This window comes from Rhipicephalus microplus, chromosome X (assembly GCF_043290135.1).
Source record: "Rhipicephalus microplus isolate Deutch F79 chromosome X, USDA_Rmic, whole genome shotgun sequence".
In the NCBI taxonomy this organism is placed as follows: Eukaryota; Metazoa; Arthropoda; class Arachnida; order Ixodida; family Ixodidae; genus Rhipicephalus; species Rhipicephalus microplus.
In genome coordinates, this window is record NC_134710.1 from 219001402 (window position 1) to 219024131 (window position 22730).

The window sequence follows — 22730 nt, forward strand, 5'->3', positions numbered from 1 at the left end:
TGATAACCTCAGGTTTCACATTGCTTGTTCTAACGAACTGCTGCAGGGATGCCTTCTTATCATTGAACCCTCTACGATTCCACTGCCAAATACCAAATGAACTATTTAATGAAGCCGCCATCTTGGCTATGTAAATTTGGTTTACTCATATTGAGTTACATTCCTCTAGGGGACTTGTCCTGCTGGGTGAGTGGCTGAGAGCACTCCCGCTCTATAGCAGGAGCCACTGTCTCGTTAAGATATACTTCAATTTTACCTAATCTTTGATCCATGATATTTTCTCTCTCTTCTATCCACTCCAATCTAATATTGATCCGATATATACTTTCCTGCAATGTCACCATCATTTCTTTAAGCTCAGAAGCAACCTTGGCCTGGGCCCGCACAATGGCATAAATATTTTCTAAAGTTAAAAAGTGCTAGCTGTTGGGCCAGCTGGTGCACCACCCACTTCAAAGACGAGGTGCCAGCGAAAACACGGGAACACGTGCACAAAAAGAAGGCGGTACACACAGACAAATGCTGGACAAACGCCCTGCATTCATCTGTATGTACCACCTTCTTGTGTACGTGTTTCTGTGTTTTTGCTGGCTCCCTCTCTTTGAAGTCCATGGTGCTAAAGTTGCTGCATATTATGTGCCACACATATTTCTTTTCATATTTGATGATGAGTGCGCTTCGAGATAGGTAATAGTGCATTTCAAGTTGTAAAAGACTATGTCTACTTAGGGCAGGTAATAATCGCGGAGCCGAACCACGAGATTGAAGTAACTAGAAGAATAAGAATGGGGTGGAGCACATTTGGCAAGCACTCTCATATTATGACAGGTAGATTGCCACTATCCCTCAAGAGGAAGGTATATAACAGCTGTATCTTGCCGGTACTTAGCTACGGAGCAGAAACCTGGAGACTTACAAAGAGGGTTCAGCTTAAATTGAGGACGACACAGCGAGCAATGGAAAGAAAAATGGTAGGTGTAACCTTAAGAGACAAGAAGAGAGCAGAGTGGATTAGGGAACAAGCGGGAGTTAAGGATATCATAGCTGAAATCAAGAAGAAGAAATGGACATGGGCCGGGCATGTAGCGCGTAGACAGGATAACCGCTGGTCGTTAAGGGTAACTAACTGGATTCCCAGAGAAGGCAAGCGGGTTAGGGGGAGACAGAAGGTTAGGTGGGCAGATGAGATTAAGAAGTTTGCGGGTATAAATTGGCAGCAGCAAGCACAGGACCGGGTTAACTGGCGGAACATGGGAGAGGCCTTTGTCCTGCAGTGGACGTAGTCAGGCTGATGATGATGATGATGCAGTATTTAAAAAGTATCTAAAGAGTATAATTAGCGAAGACGAAGCTCTTCCTACCGAAAGCCTGAAGTTATACCAATTCGGCACCGTGTTACGAAATCTAGAAACCTTGGCAGTGCGCAATAAAAAAGGACTCTCCTATCAATTTTCATTTTTTTGCTTATTACATAGGAAACTGTTTCTTGTAAGCGTGATGCATATGTGCATAAGTGTGGATGGTTTTGTCTGGAATGCGTGAAGAATGGTAAGATTTGTTGCTGAAGACACATCGCTGACAACAATTTTGATCCCTTTGAATAAAAAAAACATAGACAGGTACCATCTCTATTTTGTAGTCATACAGCCTATGGTACGGGTGAAATGCTTTTGTATTTTTGTAGTATTGTTGGGCTTCACTAAAGAAAGAATGTGAAAAACATAGCCTATATTATCTTTTGACTCTCCTCGTATGCAGTGGGATCCTAACTCACCGTCACGCCTGTGGCCATGCTCCTGCAATGAGCCAAGTCAACCTGCAACAGAGAACCAGCTACACTGTCAAGGTCTGGACTCCTTGCAAGGCAAGGTTAGTGACAGTGCCTGTTCCCACTTCTGTTTATTTTTTTTCTTGCGCTTGGGGTTTTAAGTATACAAATATTTCTGTATATGAACATGTTTTACTGTTTCAGCTCTTTAGCGAGAGAGAGATAAGTGTTCCTGATGCACAGCAGCAAGGTTACAAAGCATTGAGGGGTGGAAGGGCTGATCCAATTGCCCCATGCTGTGCCAATCGGACCTGCTGCACCAAGCCGTGCCTAAACGGCAATTCACGCATGCAACGCCAAATTTAGTCTAAAAGTTTTATCATTGGCCGAGCAACAAGCATGGGCTACGCGAAGAACGCAACCATGTCCATACAAAATTCCGCATTCATATCAAACGTATTTCGGATCATGCATGAACCTTGCGCCACGTTAACACAATGCATGATTCTTGCTAAGGTGGCGTTTGTGTGCATACCTTATTATGCGACTCTATATACACTCAAACTTCGTTATAATGTAATAGGATATAACAAAATAATAGATATAACGAAGTAAATGAAATTTCCCTTGAAATCTCTATTGAGAACAATGCATTTTAAACCTCGTTATAATGAAGTAAAATTGACTGGTAAATGAATATAACCAACTAAATTGGTCTATCAAATAGTCTATAAAAAAAAATGACCGTAGTGTGTTAAGTATATGTTTTTTGCAGAGTTTGACGCTCACTTAATAAATATGAATTTTGGGTAAGTCTGGATCAGCACTGCATGCTCAGAAAAAAACCACAGAATTTTTTTGTGTTTACCAGAGAGCAAAAATTGTAATTAACAGTGACGTATTGCGCGAGAAATCTGCTCTAAAACTAAATTTCATGCTCCAAAGCATACCTTTTGCTGATCCTGAGCTGCTCCAAAACTCCCTCTTCACTGCTCCGAAGCTGTTCCAAAACTGCATTATTCCAGCTCCCAAAGCTGCTCCACAATACTGAAGCCCGCTTCTACCCCTGAGCATACTAAAATAATAAGGAGCTATTAAGTTATAAATCTTGGACATACTTCAATCACCTTGGTTTCTGTGTTCCTTTCCCCAGATGATCTGGTTATTTGTGATAATCCATATCAGCAGCACCAAACCAATCTCTAAATAAAGTTGAACAGAAGTTTAAATGAACAAGTGCAAAATTCAGTGTTTTTGTAAAATGTTTAAGTAGTAAAGTAATGAATGGATGGAAAGTCCTTTATTGAAAAAAAAAAAAAAAAGGGAGGCACAGGACCTCTGTAGGGATAAGCAGGACTTTCTAACTATACTACTAGTTCACAGTATCATGGGTTTCACACTTATTGTATTCACCATCACTGGTACTGAGGCGGTATAGGATCAGTACTGTGGTTTGTCGGCCCGCCTAAACCACTCTGATCAGGCCGCTCTGACTTTCATATTGGGCAAATAATAACTGTATGTCCGGGTCCGTAAGGAGCGCTTCACGATAATTTGTGGTTTATAAAGCTTGTATGGCCATTCGCTCTTTTCAAATGCAGAACACTGCCACAGTAAGTGGTGAAGGTCTGCGCGGCAGCGCAGCCCGCAGTGATTGCACGTCACTGTCGCAATGTCCGGTTGACGCCATTTTGCTAAAGAGTATGGCGTGTATGCAGAATTCGCGTAGGCCTTATTAATGAAGACTTCTTGGGAGCGTGAAAGCGGACATTTGCTGGAAAATAGGATAGGTGGGGTATCCTGCGCAATGCGTTTTTTACTAGCATGACGCAGGGACCTGCGTACGTAGTGCATTTTGGCTACCGAGGGAGCCGTTTGACTTAGGAGCTCATACGGGTTCACCCTGAGTGGTGGGGGCAGAAAAAGATTGGTCGACCCACCTGCGGAAGCAGCAGCGGCGTGTGCTGCCGTATTGCCCCCGGGCACAGCCGTATGCCCCGGCATCCAGATAATTTCTGTTGGCCTGCCGGCTTTTTCATGCCTACGAATGATGCTTTGAATAGCAGCAGCTGTAGCATTCTCCGACGCTGGGCGAAATATTTCCGAGTAGGCAGCGTGCGAGTCGATAAAGACACGAAGGGGCTTCTGTATAGTGTAAGGGAGGCTTGCAGTCACTCCCCATATGGCAAGTAGTTCGACATGCATAGGGGTACCGTTCGGCAGATGGCACCTGTAGACCCAGTGTACTCGGTGGTCTGCGCGCAGATCCATGCCATACAAGCTTCGCCATCGAAAAGGGCAGCGTCCGTGTATATGTCGATGGTATCTACGCTCGCTTCCCTGAGTTGTCGCGTGGCAAGAAACTGGCGGGCAGTATTATTGTGACGAGATATGGGGCGACGGAACAGTTGAGAGGCTATTGGAGTTTCCCATGGGGGTAAGGACTGATTAAGAAGAGGTGCATCATCATGCCGCTGACAATCCCAGGCCAGAAGGTGACGACCTTGCAGCATGTTTTCCAGGCGGATGTGGTGTTGAGTGTTGGCTTCACGGATGATGTCTTGCAGAGGGGACCAGCCCCCTGCGCTTTCAAGGGCGGATATCTTAGTGTGTTTAGGGAGGTCCGTGATGGTACGGAGAGTAGCCCGATGAAGGCGTTCCAAATTTTGGATGTCTGTTGGAGAGAACGTGTATATGGGTGCGCCGTACAAAATCTTTCAACTGCCTCAGCTCTTGCAAGAGTGCGACAGGCTTGTTGTCGTGCCCCTCCGTATTTGTTGGACAGACGACGTATCATATGTAACGTGGCTGGCCATGACTGCCGCAGTCCACGTACCCACTTTTGTGGGTTGTTGCAGCTGGCTATTGGCAAACCTAAAACTTTGATTTGTCCGTTTTTTTGATTGTATACTGTGTGATCAAATATGGAGTGAGATGCACATTTTCGGGTTGGTGCGATTCTTGCCTTCTATGTTTATAAGTTCCGTCTTATGTGGAGTCAACTGCAGGCCTACTTCCTTAAGAGTGGATTCTAAACTAAGGAGGGCTGCCTGCAGCTCGGTCTGCATTGATTCTTTGTCAGAAAAATCCACTGCCTCTGTCCATACAGTAATATTATCGGCGTAGATGGCAAATCTAGCCGTGGTGTGCGTCGTTCAAGGTTTTCTGCTACCCTGCTCATGGCCAGATTAAACAGCGTTGGTCCTAAAATAGATCCCTGTGCAACACCTCTGTCCAAGTAGTAAGTTTTCGGGCTCCATCCAGGTGATGCACCGCTTAAGCGAATGGGCCGAGCTGCAAGGAAATTTCGAATCCATGTCTGCGCATGCTGACTTGGGTAGCGCTTAGCTAGTTCTTCAAGAATGGCGTTATGGTGAAGATTATCGAGTGCTTTCTGCATGTCGATGGCCAGCAAGTAGTCAGGTAACATCTTTCTTGAGGTACGATTGATAACGCGCCGTAGAAGCCAAAGGCAGTCATGGGTGTCGAGGTTAGGGCGGAAACCCGCCTGGGCTGGATGTTATCCCGGCCGGGTTATCTCGAGGTAATGGGATATGCGTGTGTGAATCATGCGTTCAATGAGCTTACATAAAGTAGAGGTTAAAGATATTGGCCGGAGGTTCTTGCAGAGGGTCTTCTCTTTTCCATGTTTCGGAATAGGATAAATGAGAGACAGCTTAAGGTTCTCCGGAACATTTCCTGAGGCCCCAGAGGTTATTGATTACCGCCAAAAGTGCGTCCTGGGCTTCATCTCCGAGGTTGCGGAGTTCTTGCCATGGGATTCAGTCGTGGCCAGGCGCCGATAGCGGATGCCCGTGTTTGATGGCTGCTAGCATTTCTTTCATGCTAAATGGGCGATCGAGATTCGGATCAGGTTGCGTTATGGTGCAGGCTTTCGGTGATGTAGGCGGAGTGAGTGAAGCGTGAGGAAAGAAAGTGGTAATAACTTCGTCTTCCACAACTGACGGATCTGCTTTGAGGAACAGCTCGGCCAAAGGAGGGCTGACCTTTCCTTTCTCGCTGAGGCTACGAAAAATGCGCCATAGACCTTGGAGGCCCGGTACACGGCCAAGGCGTTCGCAGGTGGATTGCCAGGCTTCACTTTAAGTTGGAGCTGATATTCATTGATAAGCCTAAATTGGTGCTTAATTTTCATGAGGTCAGAGTGTCGTTTGCCTTGCGAGCGGTATCTTCTGACTAAATAGTCTGCTGCTTTCCATAAATTGCCTAAATGGTTATCCATCGGCTGAGTATGGTCTTCGCATGGCACTGTTTCGCGTGCCAGCTCACGGGCCTGTTGAACAATCTCCAGAAGGCCCTCAACTGTCGAGAATGATCCAGTAACATTACTACGAAAAGTATTCCAATTAGTCATCATTGTTGTTTTGATCTGGAGGCGTTTTTGATGAAGTGCCACGAATATCGGGAGATGATCACTTCCCAATGACTGGCCTGAGACTGTCCAGTGCTGTACAATTGGGGGGCTGGCGAGGGTAAGATCTGGGGGTCCTGTCTCTTTGCGCTCTATGTAGTCCTATTCTTGTAGGGGTGTCGGGGGCGTTACAAATTTCCACAGAAGAGAGTTCAATAGCGTCGTAAAGATATTTTCCGCGTTTATTCGGCTTTCAGGCACCCCATGCAGGGTGATGAGCATTGAAATCACCCCCAATGAGCAGAGGGAGGTTTTTAGATGCTTGCTAAAGCGTCTAAAGCCATGTGTATGGTCCAACTGAAATATTTCCTGGGCGAAAATATTCGTGAACACGGATGACTTCATATTCAAGCACCAAGAGTCTGTATCAAATGTCAAAAGCAGCAGCTGTGTTTTGCCGAGCATGCGCACATAGGTGATTGTTGCCTGTTCACAGCGCAGATGCGCTTTGATGTACTCAATTGTTAGGCCGGGCGTGATCTTTATCACCCCACGAGAGCTGCCGACTCCGTGTGGCTGAAGAGGTGATGTGTCGACATAAATTACTCGCACGCTATCATTGACTGTTGCCACTAAGCGTGAGAGTGTGCATAGTTTTCGGAAATGAGCTTCGTCACGCAGTGTGATCCGTACGCAGTTACTGGTTATATCAAAGCGGAGAATTGACATTTCTGCAATATAGGTTGACGGAGTGCTTTGCTCTATGGCGTCTGTAAGGGCTTGTTTCGAAATGTCTGTCACATGCACTTTGTTTAGTGGCCTAATCAAAACAGTATAGCGGGGCCGACTCACCCGTTCGGCGTACAGTCTGTTTGGTGACACTTGGCGTTGGTAGTACACGGCGTTATTCTTTTGTACCCCGTTGTCGAGAACTTTGGTGGTGCCGGTAGAAGAGCCCACAGCCGTGTCATTGACACGAGGTCCGGTGGACGATTCTGATGACAACATATACTGCGTTGCATCCATTGTCTCGTTTTCTTCAGATAGCGTTGGGAAATTGCTCAAGTTCACTGGAACGCTTGTGCATGCCGTGGTCGTTTTCGTAGTAGGCATCTTGAGATTTGGAGTGAAATGCGCCGGGCGTAACAGGTTCACCAGGCACGGCACGGCCGTGCGGACGCGGTGCGAACGCGGCCGCCGGCAGCTGTGCCCTTGGCCACGTTCGAAGCTGCTCTGAAGCTGCTCACTAGGCTTAGGGTGGTCAGGTCACAAAACACAGAGAAAAAGAGAAAAAGGTTCTCCAAAAACGCTGCCTGTGCAACACAGGCTCACCGTGTAAATGGCATTCACTTCTGCGGCAACGAACTGTGGTCTATCAGTGGAAAAAACTGTTCAAACTGACAAGAAAACAGGGAGCCGAAGTCAGGCACGTCTGCCATCGTGGGCGCTCAGCAGCGCCCCCCCGTAAAGTAATGTATCATGCATTTTTGACTCCGTCAAGGTTTTACATGGTGAACAGGTTAGTATTGCAGCAGGACTTTGATTTGGGTGAGTTGGTACATTGTTAACTGGGAAAAACAGCACAAAAAAGATGAGGACATAATTGTAAGTTCAGCGCTTGTATGTGCACTGTGTTTCTGTGTCCTTGTCTTTTTTGCACTGTTTTTTCCAGCTAACAATAGTATTGTAGCATTTATTTTTGTGTATTGGGGCATCTTATTGATAATTTGCAATTAGAGACAAGTGTTCGTGCTGACAAAGCATTATTTAAGGTGGTTGGGCCGAGTGTTCTTTCAATTTCATTCCGTACACAGCAGTGGTTTGTCAGTGTAGTGCCAACGAGAAAGCATTTTTTACAGTTCAGAAGAACATGATGTTTGTGTTAGACATAATGCTGAAAATTTAAAATACTTCTCCTTCAGGTTTTTTTTTGTCTCGTGTGTTAATGTTACAGGTTGTAGGATGCACGCAGTCACTTAAGTCACAGGCACTAAAACGGGCTTCAGTTAGGATGCCTTTTGGAGCGTTTTGTGGTGCACATGAGCACCGGCTGCGACTGCACCACTGCTGTCCCCATTGTGGCGTCTTCTGCACCCAAGTGAGTTACACTTGTCTCATTGCCTGCAGTTCTTGAGGAGTAAAAATCTTATCGGGTCTTACAAATCATAGTGAACTTGTTCTTTCATGGAAATACTTTATTGTTGTTTTGTCAAGACAATGCATACTATTTTCATCCGTGGTTAGGCTAGGGGTGCAACAGCTGGGCAAATTGTGCCAATTAGATACAATTCCTAATTTTTGTGCCGAGCTTCGCCAAAACCATGAAATTGGCCGAAAGTACGCCATGCTGTGCCTAAATGCCCAACCAGCCTCAAAATGTTCTTAGTTGCGCTAATTTGAGGGAGGAATGAAGGCCACGTTGGACACCTATAGTTTGCATCCTCAATCAGTTCGGGGATCTATGCGCGCCGACCCTTACCCTAAACAACGCTAGGACACTCTCGAAATGCAATTGACCAGATAAAGAACGCCGTGCGTCTATCAGTCTGTTGATCGCAGTGGAAACGGTGCAACTTCAAAACAAAAATGTGTTGCCGTAGCCTGAAACACTTTGCGGCAAATAGGAATATCCTAGTCTGCAAACACGTCTATGGCACGTGAGGAACTAAAACTGGAAGCGTATGCCGCTGTTACTGTGTGCGAAACAACTCGACGTGCTGCGAACGCCCGTGTTGCCGGCGACCACGTTGGTTGCCATAGCAACGACACATACGATAAATAAGCTGTGCCGCCACTTTCCCAACGAGCGCATGCCGATGTTACCTTATCTAGCCAAATGCGCCTTACAAGTGAAGCGAAAAGTTGTACCCTGCACCTACCTAACTCTATCGTGGAAAAAAAAAGAAAGAAAAAAAGTGGAGGATGCTGTAGCAGTTCGAAAATTTGTTGGCCTTGTTCTAACCCATGCAGTGCGCTGCTTAGGCCACCTTTGCTTCAGTACATCGGTGTCCTTTGGGAAAGCATTTAAAGATGCGGAAGGGGCTGTTAGCATAAGTTAAGGGACACAGCACAGTTTGTTTAGTTATTCATGTGGGTATACGCAACATAATTGTGAGTACTAGTATGATTACTGACGTCTAAAATAGTTGCTGGCAATGATTTGGAGCATTGTAAAGCATTTGTACAGCCCTAAAAAAACAAGTATGCCATTTTTTTTTCTTTTTTGCCACCCTAAGGTCATCAACTTGGCTGATTCACATTTGAATCCTCAGAGTCTGTCAAAAGATTTGAGTGACATGGCGAATGCTTATGTGAACTTTATCATTGTTTTCTGAGTGAGGTGACTCAAAATACTACTTTTTAAAGAAATTAGCAGTGCTCATATTCACTCTGCACGATTTAGGGGACTTTGAATGGTTTGTACATATCTTTTTTCTAAATGCAAGCCTTCTTTTTGATACTGCTCCAAATTTTGATTTTACAGCTCCAAAAGTAACATTTTGCTGCCCCGAAAATTTCTCCAAATTTTATTTCGACTGTTGCACCCCTGCGAGGCTTAATCACATCTTTCAAGCACAATATTATGGGTGCTTCATTTCTTGAAGTAATTTTGTTCGCTTGGGAATTTCTCCCTCCAAAAAGGTCTTGCTGTCAGAGATAGAAAGTTATTCTGATGGTGTGTTGCTTTTGTTAATCTTCTGTGGTTATTTAATGTTCACTAGCATGGTAATCACAAGTGTGTTTACAAGATATACTAATTTCTTCAGCCCTCTATCTGTAGATGGAGTGCTGAAGAGTCGTGCGCGAGCCCATGCCTATTTCATAGTTCATGTGTTTTCCCTGCCTTGGTTTTTTTTCTTGAACATGCCTTGGTTTTTTTTTTCTTAGAACAAAACAACCAAGCAGATTTCAGCCAAGAGCAAATGCTTGATTTTGAGTTTATTTGATGCAAGCTACAACATGATGTCAATATTTTACTGATTTGAGCAAAAATAAAAAAGTTGGCTGAATAAAGGATCAATTAATTAGCACCTAGTCATGAAAAAAATCCAGCTTGTAAGTACACGCGACTAGCACTAATATATAGCAGGTAGAACTTTTGCAAAACGCAGGCTTTTTAAAAAAAAATCTTGGGCCAAGTTAGCTAACACACCATATATATATATTGTAACGAACAAATACAGTGCCGGAAGCTGAAACAGCTAATTATTAATGGCGAACTTGTGCCCGTCAACTAAATACACAAAGGTTGTGAGCTCACTGGTCAAAACCTCGTCAACCTCTCTTGCGTCTCGCCTTGAGCTGACCCCGAAAAACCGCCAGCGTTCCTTGTCCAGCGCGTGATGTGGTGACACCTGCAGCCAGCGTTGCATGGCGCGTTTATAGCTTAGCGCGTACCGCCAGCGTTCCTTGTCCAGCGCGTGATGTGGTGACACGTGCAGCCAGCGTTGCATGGCGCGTTTATAGCTTGGCGCGTTTGGTTTGTCCGTTGGTGTGGCAGAATTCAAAGTAACAGGAAGCGGCGCAGAACTTCGGCAGGTGCCTAACAACATGCGGCATTAGTCCCCCTCCTAAAACGCATCGTCCCGATGCTTACGCTGACGTCGAACAGTTTTGTAAAGGAGTATTTATCTGATGTTTGAGCACATTTATCCGTTGTCTCGTTCAGTGCCTTTCGTAGTACGGTTTCATTCGTACTACATGTACGACTTCTGGGCGATTCCTGCGTCGGGTTGAGCACACTTGCCCTTCAGGAATCACTTCGTAGTTTAGCGTTCCTAACTGGCGAAGTACTTTGTAAGGGCCGAAATAGCGCCACATCAGTTTTTCCGATAGGCCAGGTGCGCGTATAGGCGTTCACACCCACACTTTGTCTCCGGGATTGTACTGTACGTGTCTCCGCTTCAGATTATAGCGACTTGCATCGGAGGCTTGTTGCAAAATGATACGATGTCTTGCCAATTGCCGTGCCTCTTCTGCCCTTTCTATGTAGTCGCTGATGTGTGGGTCACTCTCATTCGAATCATTGACAGGTAACATCGCGTCTAAGGTCGTTGTGACCGTCCGACCATAAACAAGTTGAAATGGCGTGAAGTGTGTCGTTTCTTGTACTGCGGTATTATACGCAAATGTTGCATAAGGCAAAATACTGTCCCATGTCTGGTGCTCAACGTCCACATACATCGAGATCATGTCGGCGAGAGTTCTATTGAGCCTTTCGGTTAATCCGTTTGTTTGCGGATGGTATGCTGTAGTCCTTCTATGATCGGTGTGGGTGAGCTTCATAACAGACTGCATCAAACGGGCAGTAAATGCTGTTCCTTTGTCTTTAATGACAACCTGTGGTGCGCCATGTCGTAGTACAATCTGAGTGACGAAAAACTGGGCTACTTCGTTCGCCGTTCCTTTCGCGAGAGGTGATGTCTCAGCATATCGAGTCATGTAGTCTGTTGCTACAACAATCCAGCGCTTTCCCGATGAAGAGAGAGGAAATGGACCAAGCAAATCCATTCCCACTTGCTGAAATGGCCCTTTTGGTGGCTCTATTGGTTGCAACAGACCCGCTGGTTTCGATGGTGGTATTTTACGTCTCTGGCAATCGCGGCATGACTTAACATAATGGTGCACCGAATCCCTTAATTTCGGCCAATAATACTTCCGGCGAATTCTGGCCAAAGTGCGGCTACTACCTATACGGCCAGCCGATGGGTCGTCATGACACGCTTCTAAGATTTCTGCTCGCAGTGATGATGGTACAAGAAGCAGAAACGTCTCACCGGTGTTTACGAAGCTGCGCTTGTATAGGACGTCGTTCCGGAGGATATAGGATGTCAAACCGCAGACGAAAACTTGTGGTACCTCAATTTGGTGACCCTCCAAGTATTGGATAAGCGGGCGTAGTTCCGGGTCCTCTCGCTGAAGACGAGCCATCTCCGACACATTCAGAACTCCAAGAAATGGGATGTCTTGTTCTTGGTCAGATGATGGAGACTCAACAGGTGCGCGAGACAGGCAATCCGCGTCATTGTGCTTGAGACCGGACTTGTAGACCACAGTGATGTCGTGTTCCTGCAGACGCAGGCTCCATCTAGCAAGCCTTCCTGAAGGGTCCTTGATGTTTGCCAGCCAACACAATGAATGATGATCACTGATTGCTCGAAACAGTCTGCCGTAGAGGTATGGGCGAAACTTGCTGATGGCCCATATAACTGCGAGACACTCTTTCTCTGTCGCTGAGTAATTAGACTCAGCATTTGATAGAGTGCGGCTCGCGTAAGCAATGACCTTTTCTTCTCCATTCTGCCACTGAACGAGGATGGCACAAAGGCCAACGTTACTCGCGTCGGTATGTATGTCTGTATCGGCCTCTTCGTCAAAATGGGCAAGTATTGGAGGAGACTGCAAACGGCGTCGCAACTCTGAGAAAGCCGCTTCTTGTTCGTCCCGCCAAGAGAATGGTACACTTTCTTTTGTTAGCCGTGTCAAAGGCTCAGCGACCTTAGCAAAGTTTTCAACAAAGCGTCTGTAGTAGGCACATAGTCCCAGGAATCGTCTGACGGCCTTTTTGTCTTGCGGTTTCGGAAAATTTTCAACTGCTGCAATCTTTTCCGGGTTGGGGCGGACGCCTTCCGCACTAACTATGTGCCCGAGGAACCGAAGCTGACGAAATCCAAAGTGACACTTTTGCGGTTTGATGGTCAGTGCTGCCACCCGAATGGCATCCAGTACAATTCTCAGTCGGTGGATGTGCTGCTCGAAGGTGGAAGAAAAAACCACCACATCGTCGAGGTAGACGAGACACGATTGCCCCTTGAGTCCGGAGAGCACAGTGTCCATCATTATCTGGAAGGTAGCGGGAGCAGAGCACAAACCGAAAGGGAGCACTTTGAACTCGTATAGTCCGTCTGGGTTCACAAACGCCGTCTTCTCGCGATCTCGTTCGTCCATCTCTATCTGCCAATATCCACTTTTTAAGTCCAATGATGAAAAGAAGTGAGCATTGCGTAACTTATCCAAGGCATCATCGATCCGTGGAAGTGGGTAAACATCACGCTTTGTGACTTGGTTCAGCTTTCTGTAGTCAACGCAAAACCGCAGAGTGTTGTCCTTCTTTTTGACTAGCACTACCGGTGATGCCCACGAACTGTTGGATGGCTGGATTACATCATCGTTGAGCATTTCCTGCACTTGGTTCTTGATGGCTTCCCCTTCTTTTGGCGCTACTCGGTATGGGCGCTGATGCACAGGTCTCACGGGTTCTTCGACCACGATACGGTGCTTTGCGACGGGAGTACGCCCGACTTTCGACGAGGTGGAGAAGCACTCGGCGAACTCTCTGATGAGGTCAGCAATCTGTTGCTTCTGAGATAACGAGAGCTCTCTGTCAATGTCTACTGACTGGAGTACGTAGCAAGAAACTCTCTTCGAAAGTCGTCCCACGATAATAAGGACGCTTCGTGGTTTTCGAACCACGTACGTGCGGAATCTTGCAGTGCCACGTAGACGTAGCGAAGTTTCCGGTCTTCGTTCCAACCGTTCAGTCTGGCAACACGTTCGAAACCGTCAAGCCAGTCCTCGGAATCCTCGAAAATATCACTGTGAAATACCTCTGGTATGTGGGGCGGGTCCATGACGATATGCGATGGAAATGAAGTCGCTTGGGTGGCCATTGCAGGGGCTCCGGAACTTACGTCCTCCGCTGGTCTCGAAGAATCGAAGAGGGCACCAAACTCGGGCTGCTCACCTCGTAGGCGACGACTCGTTCGTTGGTGTACGGGACTCAACAGCGCTGGCTCCAACCTTCGGGGTTCTGGGCTATGTTCCCTATGCTGAGATGGGCTTGGAATCATACCCCGCACCTCCACCGGTTTGTAACGAACAAATACAGTGCCGGAAGCTGAAACAGCTATTTATTAATGGCGAACTTGTGCCCGTCAACTAAATACACAAAGGTTGTGAGCTCACTGGTCAAAACCTCGTCAACCTCTCTTGCGTCTCGCCTTGAGCTGACCCCAAAAAACCGCCAGCGTTCCTTGTCCAGCGCGTGATGTGGTGACACCTGCAGCCAGCGTTGCATGGCGCGTTTATAGCTTGGCGCGTACCGCCAGCGTTCCTTGTCCAGCGCGTGATGTGGTGACACGTGCAGCCAGCGTTGCATGGCGCGTTTATAGCTTGGCGCGTTTGGCTTGTCCGTTGGTGTGGCAGAATTCAAAGTAACAGGAAGCGGTGCAGGACTTCGGCAGGTGCCTAACAACATGCGGCAATATATATTAAAATGAGGCGTTTTAGAGTGGCACTTTTTTTTATAAAACAGGAGAGCGGTCACGACAACTCAAGTGATAATGGCGGAACCAGCCTGAGTACCCAGCCAACTGAACGTCGTCTTCTTCGCCGATTGAGTGATACCCCCTGCCTTTATGAGTAGCACTCATCTTCTTCACTACATTTTCCTCCCTCCGGAAAAGAGCCGTCCTGGCGACTCATGGGCAGGAGACCATAGAGGGATTGTAATATGGTTTTAGGTGGTCTATGTTATGGTGACCACGCTACTAACTGCAGCGAATGACGGTATGGTGACCCCGCTATTAACTGCAGCGAATGATCACCGCGGGTTCACGCTTAGCGAGCCACAGGGCCGCGACTCCGCCACCTACTCGTGTGTAGTGCACCGCTCCGCGCGCGCTCAACTAATAAGGCGTTTAGTGCGGCGCGGCAAAACTGACAGTGTTCCAATACAAAACACACAACACTTTATTGCCCTTGCGGCACCCCGAACAACAGTACAACGTCCGCTCCCGGGACGCGGGGAGCAAAGGCACCCGCTTGCAGATGTTCACAATAAGGGGAAACCGCGAGCACGTCGCAGCTGGCAATGGCGAGCTTTGACACGCCGGTCGGGAAAAGGTCCCTCGCGGCTATGCTGCGCACTCGCACGATGGTCACTGGGCCTGGTCGCGAGTGTTAGGGCAAACCTCGTACGCGTAGGCCTACGGCAAGTGCGGCTCGGTGTGGTACGACCACTTCAAGCACTAGGCACCACTGTGGGCTTAGCGTACGGTACTGAAGCTAGCACTCAAGTAAACACGCCTGCCGAGGTGCCACAGGCCACCCTAGGCAGGCTACAGTCCGGCGATTCCCAAAGGCGACGCGGACGAAGGAAAACACGTGCTTACCCGGTGCCGACCACGGAGGAGAGACGTCAGCTCCCTCGGCGCGCACGTAACCCGTGCCGCCCGCACGTGGCGCCATCTATCTCCACGTGGTGTTAGCAGAGCAGAAAAGCAAAAGGGTGTGGCCGTGTGGCAGAATGCCCGCGAAATGGTCGCGGGCGCGCCGCAGATCCCCACAATGTGGACGGTCTCACGTCCACAGCGTCGTTGATCATGGGGCTGCTCAAGCGGCTCCACGATGTAATTGACGGGTGAAGTTTGTTTGACCACACGGTAAGGGCCGTCATACTTGTACATCAGCTTCGTTGAGAGACCAGGGCTGGTTGAAGGGATGCGAAGCCAGACAAGGTCATTTGATGCATAAGAAGCCGAAGGCGTCAGGCTATTGCGGTGGTGTTTCTGGCGTTGCTGTTCAGCACTTGTGAAGGAGCGGGGAAGCTGACGACACTCTTCCGTGTATTTAGCAGCTTGTGACATCGACGTCGACTCAGCAACATCCGGGTAGTAAGGAAGGATGGTGTCTGGCGTGCAAAAGGGCTCGCGACCATAAAGGAGGAAGTATGGAGAGAAACCAGTGGTTGTCTGGACAGCAGTATTATGCGCATATGTTACAAAACGGAGAATACTGTCCCAGTTGGTGTGATCGGTTGCGACGTACATTGACAGCATATCTCCTAATGTACGGTTGAATCGTTCTGTAATGCCATTAGTTTGAGGATGATACGCGGTGGTGGTGCGATGAATGACTTGGCACTCCTTGAGAAGTGATTCGACGGCGTCTGACAAAAACACATGCCCTCGGTCACTCAGGAGTTCACGTGGTGCACCGTGACGTAAAATGATCTGATGCAACATGAAACGACCTACGTCACTGGCTGACACAGAAGAGAATGGTGAAGTTTCTGCGTAGCGCGTAAGGTGATCGATAGCGACGATTACTCAGCGATTTCCAGCCGTGTAATCGGAAGAGGTCCATACAGATCGATACCAACACGGTCAAACGGTCAAACGGTCATGCAGGACAAGGTATGGGTTGTAGTGGAGCTGGAGAACTTGGAGTGGGATTCTTCCGGCGCTGGCAAGCGAGACAGGAACGTACGTAGCGACGAACAAAGCGATACATTCCATGCCAGTAGTAGCGGTGGGACAGGCGGGTGTAGGTTTTTAACGCTCCAGCATGGGCGCATTGTGGGTCGGCGTGAAAGGAGGCGCATATGTCTGAGTGGAGACGTCTGGGAATGACTAGGAGCCATTGGCGCCCTTCGGAGAGATAATTCCGTCTGTATAGCAAACCATCTCTGATAATGAAGTGCTGTATTTGACGGCGCATACCTCTAGGGATATTTTGCGAGGGAGTTCAACACAAGTTAATAAGTGAAGCGATCCAAGGATCTTTTCGTTGCTCCTGTAGCATGTCGCTGGCAATAAGTGCAGATACGTTGGGGGCAGGCGAAGACGGCAACTTGTCACTACATCGTAGAGGTGATCGGGACAAAGCATCTGCGTCGGAATGTTTTCGGTCAGATCGGTAAACGACGTGAATATCGTACTCTTCTAGCCGAAGCGCCCAACGGGCGAGCCGGCTGGTGGGATCTTTTAACGAGGAGAGCCAATATAATGCATGATGTTCTGTAACCACGCTGAATGGGCGCCCGTAAAGATAAGGTCGAAACTTGCCTATGGCCCATATGATGGCTAGACACTCTTTTTCGGTAACCTGCACAGCATACTAGCATCTCGTCGGCGAAGTTCTGGAGGAACTTGAAGACCGAGAGTTCGGTCTAAGGTATATAATAATGCGCACGTGGAATGTGGCTTGTTCTATAGCGGCGTGGTCCGCTCGCAAGCAATTATGCAGAGTTTCCGTGCAGCGTCAGTTCTGGAGAGCGCACTAGATATATGATTGCTTTCAGTATGAGCACAGCGGGCAGCTCGATCGGCCCGTTGATTGCAAATTGTGCCACAGTTACTAAAAAGCAATTGAGCGGCTATTTCGTCTCTTTCCCCAGTTAAATGATGAGTCTCTTTTGCAATCTCGAACACCAGTTGTTTGTGAGGGCCGCGGCGTAAAGATGATAAAAGGGAGTGCAGTGCCGCCTTGGAGTCACTGAAAATTGTCCATTTTTGTGGGTGTCGATCACTAATGAATTGCAATGCGGCACGAACAGCTGGTCTTGAATTTGCTTGTTTTGGCTTTTATAGCTATAACAACAGATGTCATTGAACTGTTCTGTAAAACGGAGCCGTCGCTGTATACGTGTATACAGCCTTGGTGCGTATCGTATAACAAGAGCAGAGCAAGCTGCTTAAGAGCACCTGATGACATACATGCTTTTTTCTGAATGCCAGGTATTGTTAGCCTGACATTAGCCTGAGTCAGGCACCAAGCAGGAGTCGAAAGCCTGGCGGCGGATGTGATTGCATGTTGGCAAGAAGTCGCGAAACGTGGTCACCATTTGACAAAAGAACACACGCGGTGTGTCTGTTGGTAAGGAGGCTAGGTGGTGGCAGGGTGTCTGAGGACACAAATATATATGCCTTATATGTGTCCCGAGTGTCCCAACGTCACTATGTGTTGCGATGAGGTGGTCACCGGCGGTTTTTATACAAGCCTTTTTCGCCGCACTACGAGGCAAGCCTAGGCAAATCCGGAGTGCCTGAGCCTAAATACTTCGTAACGTTTGTAGGCTTGTTTTGCTTCCATTGGTCAACGCCGGTAAGTTGTACCGCGGAAAGCCGAGAAAAATTACCCTGTGCAGCTGTAGCTTTGCGCTGGGTGACATACCCCAAGTCTTGGCTGCAAAGAACTTCAGTATATTACCGATGTCTACTAACCGTTTTTTTTTTCATGTGCGAGACGTGATCGCGCAATGATAGATTCCTGTGAATTATGACGCCTAGATACTTGTGCGATCGAACGTATGATACATTTTGACCATTGATGCTTTTGGTGTACTTTTCATAAGCTTGCGTGCGAGTTCATTCCTCAGAAAAATTTCGAAGCCTCGATTTCGAAGGTAATGTGCAGTTTCAGCGACAGCTTTTTGAATTCTCACTCGCAACTGCAGGCGTGTTATAGCCGATGTCCAAATGCAGATAATATCTGCGTGCATTGATAGCTTGACTGTTCTGGGCAGATGGTCAGTTAGAGAAATTAGCGCAAGTTTGAAGACAGCAGGGATGAGTACGCCACGCTGGGGGATGCCACGGTAGCTGTAATGTGGAGGACCGTATTCAGTGCTCACAAAAAAGAATCTCATTTACAGATAACTAAGTGTCCAGAGATATATGAGCCACCTAATGCTACATCTTCGAAAGTGGTGAGGACTGCTTCATGCGTAACGTTGAGATAAGCCCCTTTAACATCTAAGACTTGTGTTGGACGTAAGTTACTAGGTCAACTACGTTGTAAATCGATGATCGACCACGCGGCAATCTTGCCATGGCATCTGGGTTGGTGTTTTTGCACTCCATGTACCACTCCAGGCGTGTCAGGATTATCCTCTCTATAACTTTGCCTACACAACTGGCTAATGCGATTGCACGGTAGAGTGAGAGTTCCAACGGTGATTTGTCTGGCTTCAAAAGTGGAACTAGGTGACTTGTATTGCAGCTTGTCATAAAACTCTCGTAAAACTCCAGGAGCAGGATTCTCGCGCTTTCAACCAGATGACAATGGGCCCTATGGGAAATTATATCGGGTCTGTGGTGCTGACGTGCATCGGCACATAGCTGGTGCTGCTCCGAGTTCAACAATGGCAAAAGGCAAATCTATGCTGGAATCCAGTGTTTGTGGAAAGCTGTTCGAGGGCAATAGGCTATTGGGCACTGTGAGTCGCCCAGATTATCTGGCACAAAAGTCTTTTGTCACGTCAATGTCGCGCCTTCGTTCAGAGAGGGCGAGAGGACCACTGAGTGGGTTTCGAGCGGAGACCTCGTACCGTCTTTCACAATTTTGATGAAGATTTGCGAGGGTCAAGTGACTCGCCGAATGCAGTCCAACGTTGCGACTCGACATTATCTATCCGGCGCTGAATCTTCTTCTGTATACGTCGAGCAATTCGTAAGGCTTCCATTGCAGCCGTGCGTCGGTATCTTCGTTCAACACGCCGTCAAATTGCTCGAAGTCATTCTAAATCGATACGAAATTCTGTTATTTTAGAAGAACATGTGAGATTACACGTAATATTGTGTATTGTGCTTTTGAGTATCTCTTCTATATCAAGGAACCTGTTCGCTTGACATTGCTGCTTCGTATGAGACTGAAATTTCAAACAGTCCACTTTAGAACGCTATCGTCTATTTTAGCATGTGACAATCCTACAATTTTGACGTTAGTGGGAAGGGGGTTACATCATGCGTTTCTATGTCTGGGAACCACCCAGCATGCCTCATGAGGCCTCGTGAAACAAAGGTAAGGTCAAGACAGCTGCTATGCCTTGAACCACACAAAAACGTTGCACTATATCGCCGTTTAGCAAGAAGGGTTCGTTGTTGGTGGCGAAGGACACCAACTTTATTCCTTTAGCATTGGTCTTCGAACTTCCCCAGATTGTATGATGAGCACTGAAGTCGCCCACTTAATGCATGGGTGAGGAGTTGCTGACAGGGACACCTCGCTGTCTTGTATGGCTGAAACAGCTTGACTGAGATAGATTGAGACCCACAATCGCGACGGTGTCTCCTTCATTAATGTATATATATATATATATATATATATATATATATATATATATAAGGGAAAGAAGTGTATACCTAAGGGCTCGTTTTTCCGTGTTTTGACACAATATTAATGAGATCTAACAGACAGTAATGCCAAGGAATGTACAGGGGAAGTTATTAGAACCAATGGAATGTAAATAAGAGAGAAAAGTGGGGGGAAAAATAACCAGCCGTGAGCAGGAATTGAACCTACGGCCTTCAAATAACGCGTTCCTGCTCACAGCTGGTTATTTTTTTCACCCACTTTTCTTTCTTCTTATTTACATTCCATTGGTTCTAATAACTTACCCTATATATTCCTTGGCGTTACTGTCTGTTCGATCTCATATATATATAAATATAATATCAAATTTACTCGTGTAAGGAACGCACTTGCACTCGCATAATAAGCTTTAGTTGTCAAAATTTGGATTTTTTTCCCTTCGTAATAAACGCACTCCCTATATGCATCTGCTGCAGTCTCGCTAATCGACATCAGGCACCTCCTTACCTGTTGAATTTCTTCGGTTTTTTATTATTATGCCAATACCCTCGGCCACCTAGGCTTGCTTTTCCTCTTACCCCCTCGCTCGCTGCCACTCGCCGTATTGGTTTTCTTTTTATCTGTGCGCAGCAAGTCCCCAGTGTTTTTTTAATTATCTATTCACCACAGTAAGGTTCACGAACGGTGCGAGTGTAGCGACATTGAAGCTGACAAACACAGCGAGTGAATGCCATGAAACTGCATGTGCCAACCGATGGTCACTTCCTGCAAGTTCGAAACTTTAAGGCCCAACCATAAGCACACAATTTTCGAGTGACCACGACAGGATTTGCTATTTGTCGCCATCGTGCCGCAGGTTTCTGGAAAACCAGAAGAAAAACTCTCTTGTCGCCTTGAAAAGATAGTGACGATTTCCGCAACATGGTAGCACTCCCGATTCTCGCTTCGGTTGCAGTTAGCTTTTCGTGCTTGTTATCCGCGTAATTCAAGGAATGCAAGATATAGGCTACCTTTTCTACAATATATTATTGGGTATTAAAGAAAGGATATTCCAAGCTGTATAGATATGTTTTATGGAGCCTTTAATGTTCACGTATTACTGTCCTTTGAGAGTCAGGTGTGTAAATTATTTTGGCCTAGCCGTGCTAGGAGTGTGTATTTACTGGATGTGTTGTTGCTTTGCAGGGCGATTTCGTGCAGTGCACTGAAGGGCATCTCTGGCACAGCCAGTGTCAGCAGAATGGAGATTCGAAGGAAAGCTGCCCCCACTGTGGACGTGGTGGAATTCAGTCGGTGCGCCTTGAAGCTCTTGGAAACACTCTTTTCCAAACATCCCAGCAAACCGTTGTAACAGGGTAAGACTTTTTCTTTCTAGTGTAGCAGGCTTTTAATAAAGAAAGTAACGTACAACTGTCAAATGTAAGTGCAAAAAATTGTGCAAATTGGGCCATTGGCATACCTGCCTACTCTTTCGATTTTCTCGTAAAATATACAAATTTTGACTGCGCTCACGATTTTACGAATCTTGCCTGAAATTTTACGAAAAATGTTACGTTTCTGATAATAAAAAATAAAATAAGTAAAATAGCGTGGCCTCTGCGATTGGGTACTGTGCATTGCCGTAGCTAGTCGCGGAGGCCACAAAAACCGCATTGTGCTATATTCCGCCACCAGGAGAGAACAATGTGTATTGGTGTTATCATCACATACCAGCCAAGTCTCCCGCATTGTCCCAGAAGCTCTCGGATTTCAATGGTTTTTTCCGTTTGTACGGTTGCCATAAAAATCTCCCGGAAATCTAAATTTGTGTGCGAGACGTGGCCACATTGAAAAAAGTGCAGCTCAGTTCGTTCCAGGCTTTTTGAGAGCTCACCACATTTTTTTATAAACGAAATTAAGAGGCATTCATCTAAACGTACAATAGAGTGCCAGTTATGCAAATCCATGGCAGATACAAATTTGTGAAATTTTCCAGCCAAATTCATGTGTTCATTGGGCCAATAATACCGAAACCGTCGAATAAAGGCCGATCAAGAGCAGCGTGCTTGAACTTCGGAAGTACGTGTGCGACCAGCGCACGCACTATCTTCTACAGTGTGTGTGGTTGTCGTTGCAACAACTGCTGTAGATGAAACTGCGGTAATTTGACACGATCATGTATGGCAACAACGTTACTGACCGAACTCCGAAAGTGTGCGCGCGGCCAACGCTCGACCACTCAAAGCAACGCTGCTTTCTGCAAACTCTGTTGGACGAAACCCCGGCAGTTGTGATCATAGAGCGCATAAGATGACTTAGTCTTGAAGGCACGTGGATTGAAAACAAAACTACCATATGTTGCAACTGTCGCGGTGATGCGATAGCGATCTACAAGCTTCGAGGACACGTGGCTGACGCAGCGGTAGATTAAAGGCGGTGAAGATGAAAAAAAAGGCTAGAGGCGTTTTGGTATTCCTGTCCTAAGAATCTAGTAGTGAGCAAAGCCAAAGCTTTCACCCATGCTTTCCTGGCAGCCAGCTGCGTCATCCCATGCGTTCACGTGTGAAGACATACGCATGTTGTTTTGACGGAATTGATTTTTTGGCTATAGTTCCATCCCATGCGTTCACGTGTGAAGACATACGCATGTTGTTTTGACGGAATTGATTTTATGGCTATAGTTGTTTTCATGACTCGAAATTTCGGAACCATTTGCGCTCCCCCCTTGAGAGACCC

At 46.9% G+C, this 22730-nt stretch overlaps 1 protein-coding gene across 1 annotated transcript in view; it reads left to right on the plus strand.

The window, feature by feature from the left end:
- LOC142775985 (histone-lysine N-methyltransferase EHMT1-like) overlaps positions 1 to 22730 on the plus strand; it is a 273651-nt gene that overhangs the window by 35092 nt on the left and 215829 nt on the right. The window contains exons 6-8 of the mRNA XM_075878664.1: positions 1759 to 1869; positions 8095 to 8238; positions 21201 to 21370. Of these exons, the coding sequence (XP_075734779.1) occupies positions 1759 to 1869; positions 8095 to 8238; positions 21201 to 21370 (425 nt within the window). The remainder of the gene's footprint in view (positions 1 to 1758; positions 1870 to 8094; positions 8239 to 21200; positions 21371 to 22730) is intronic.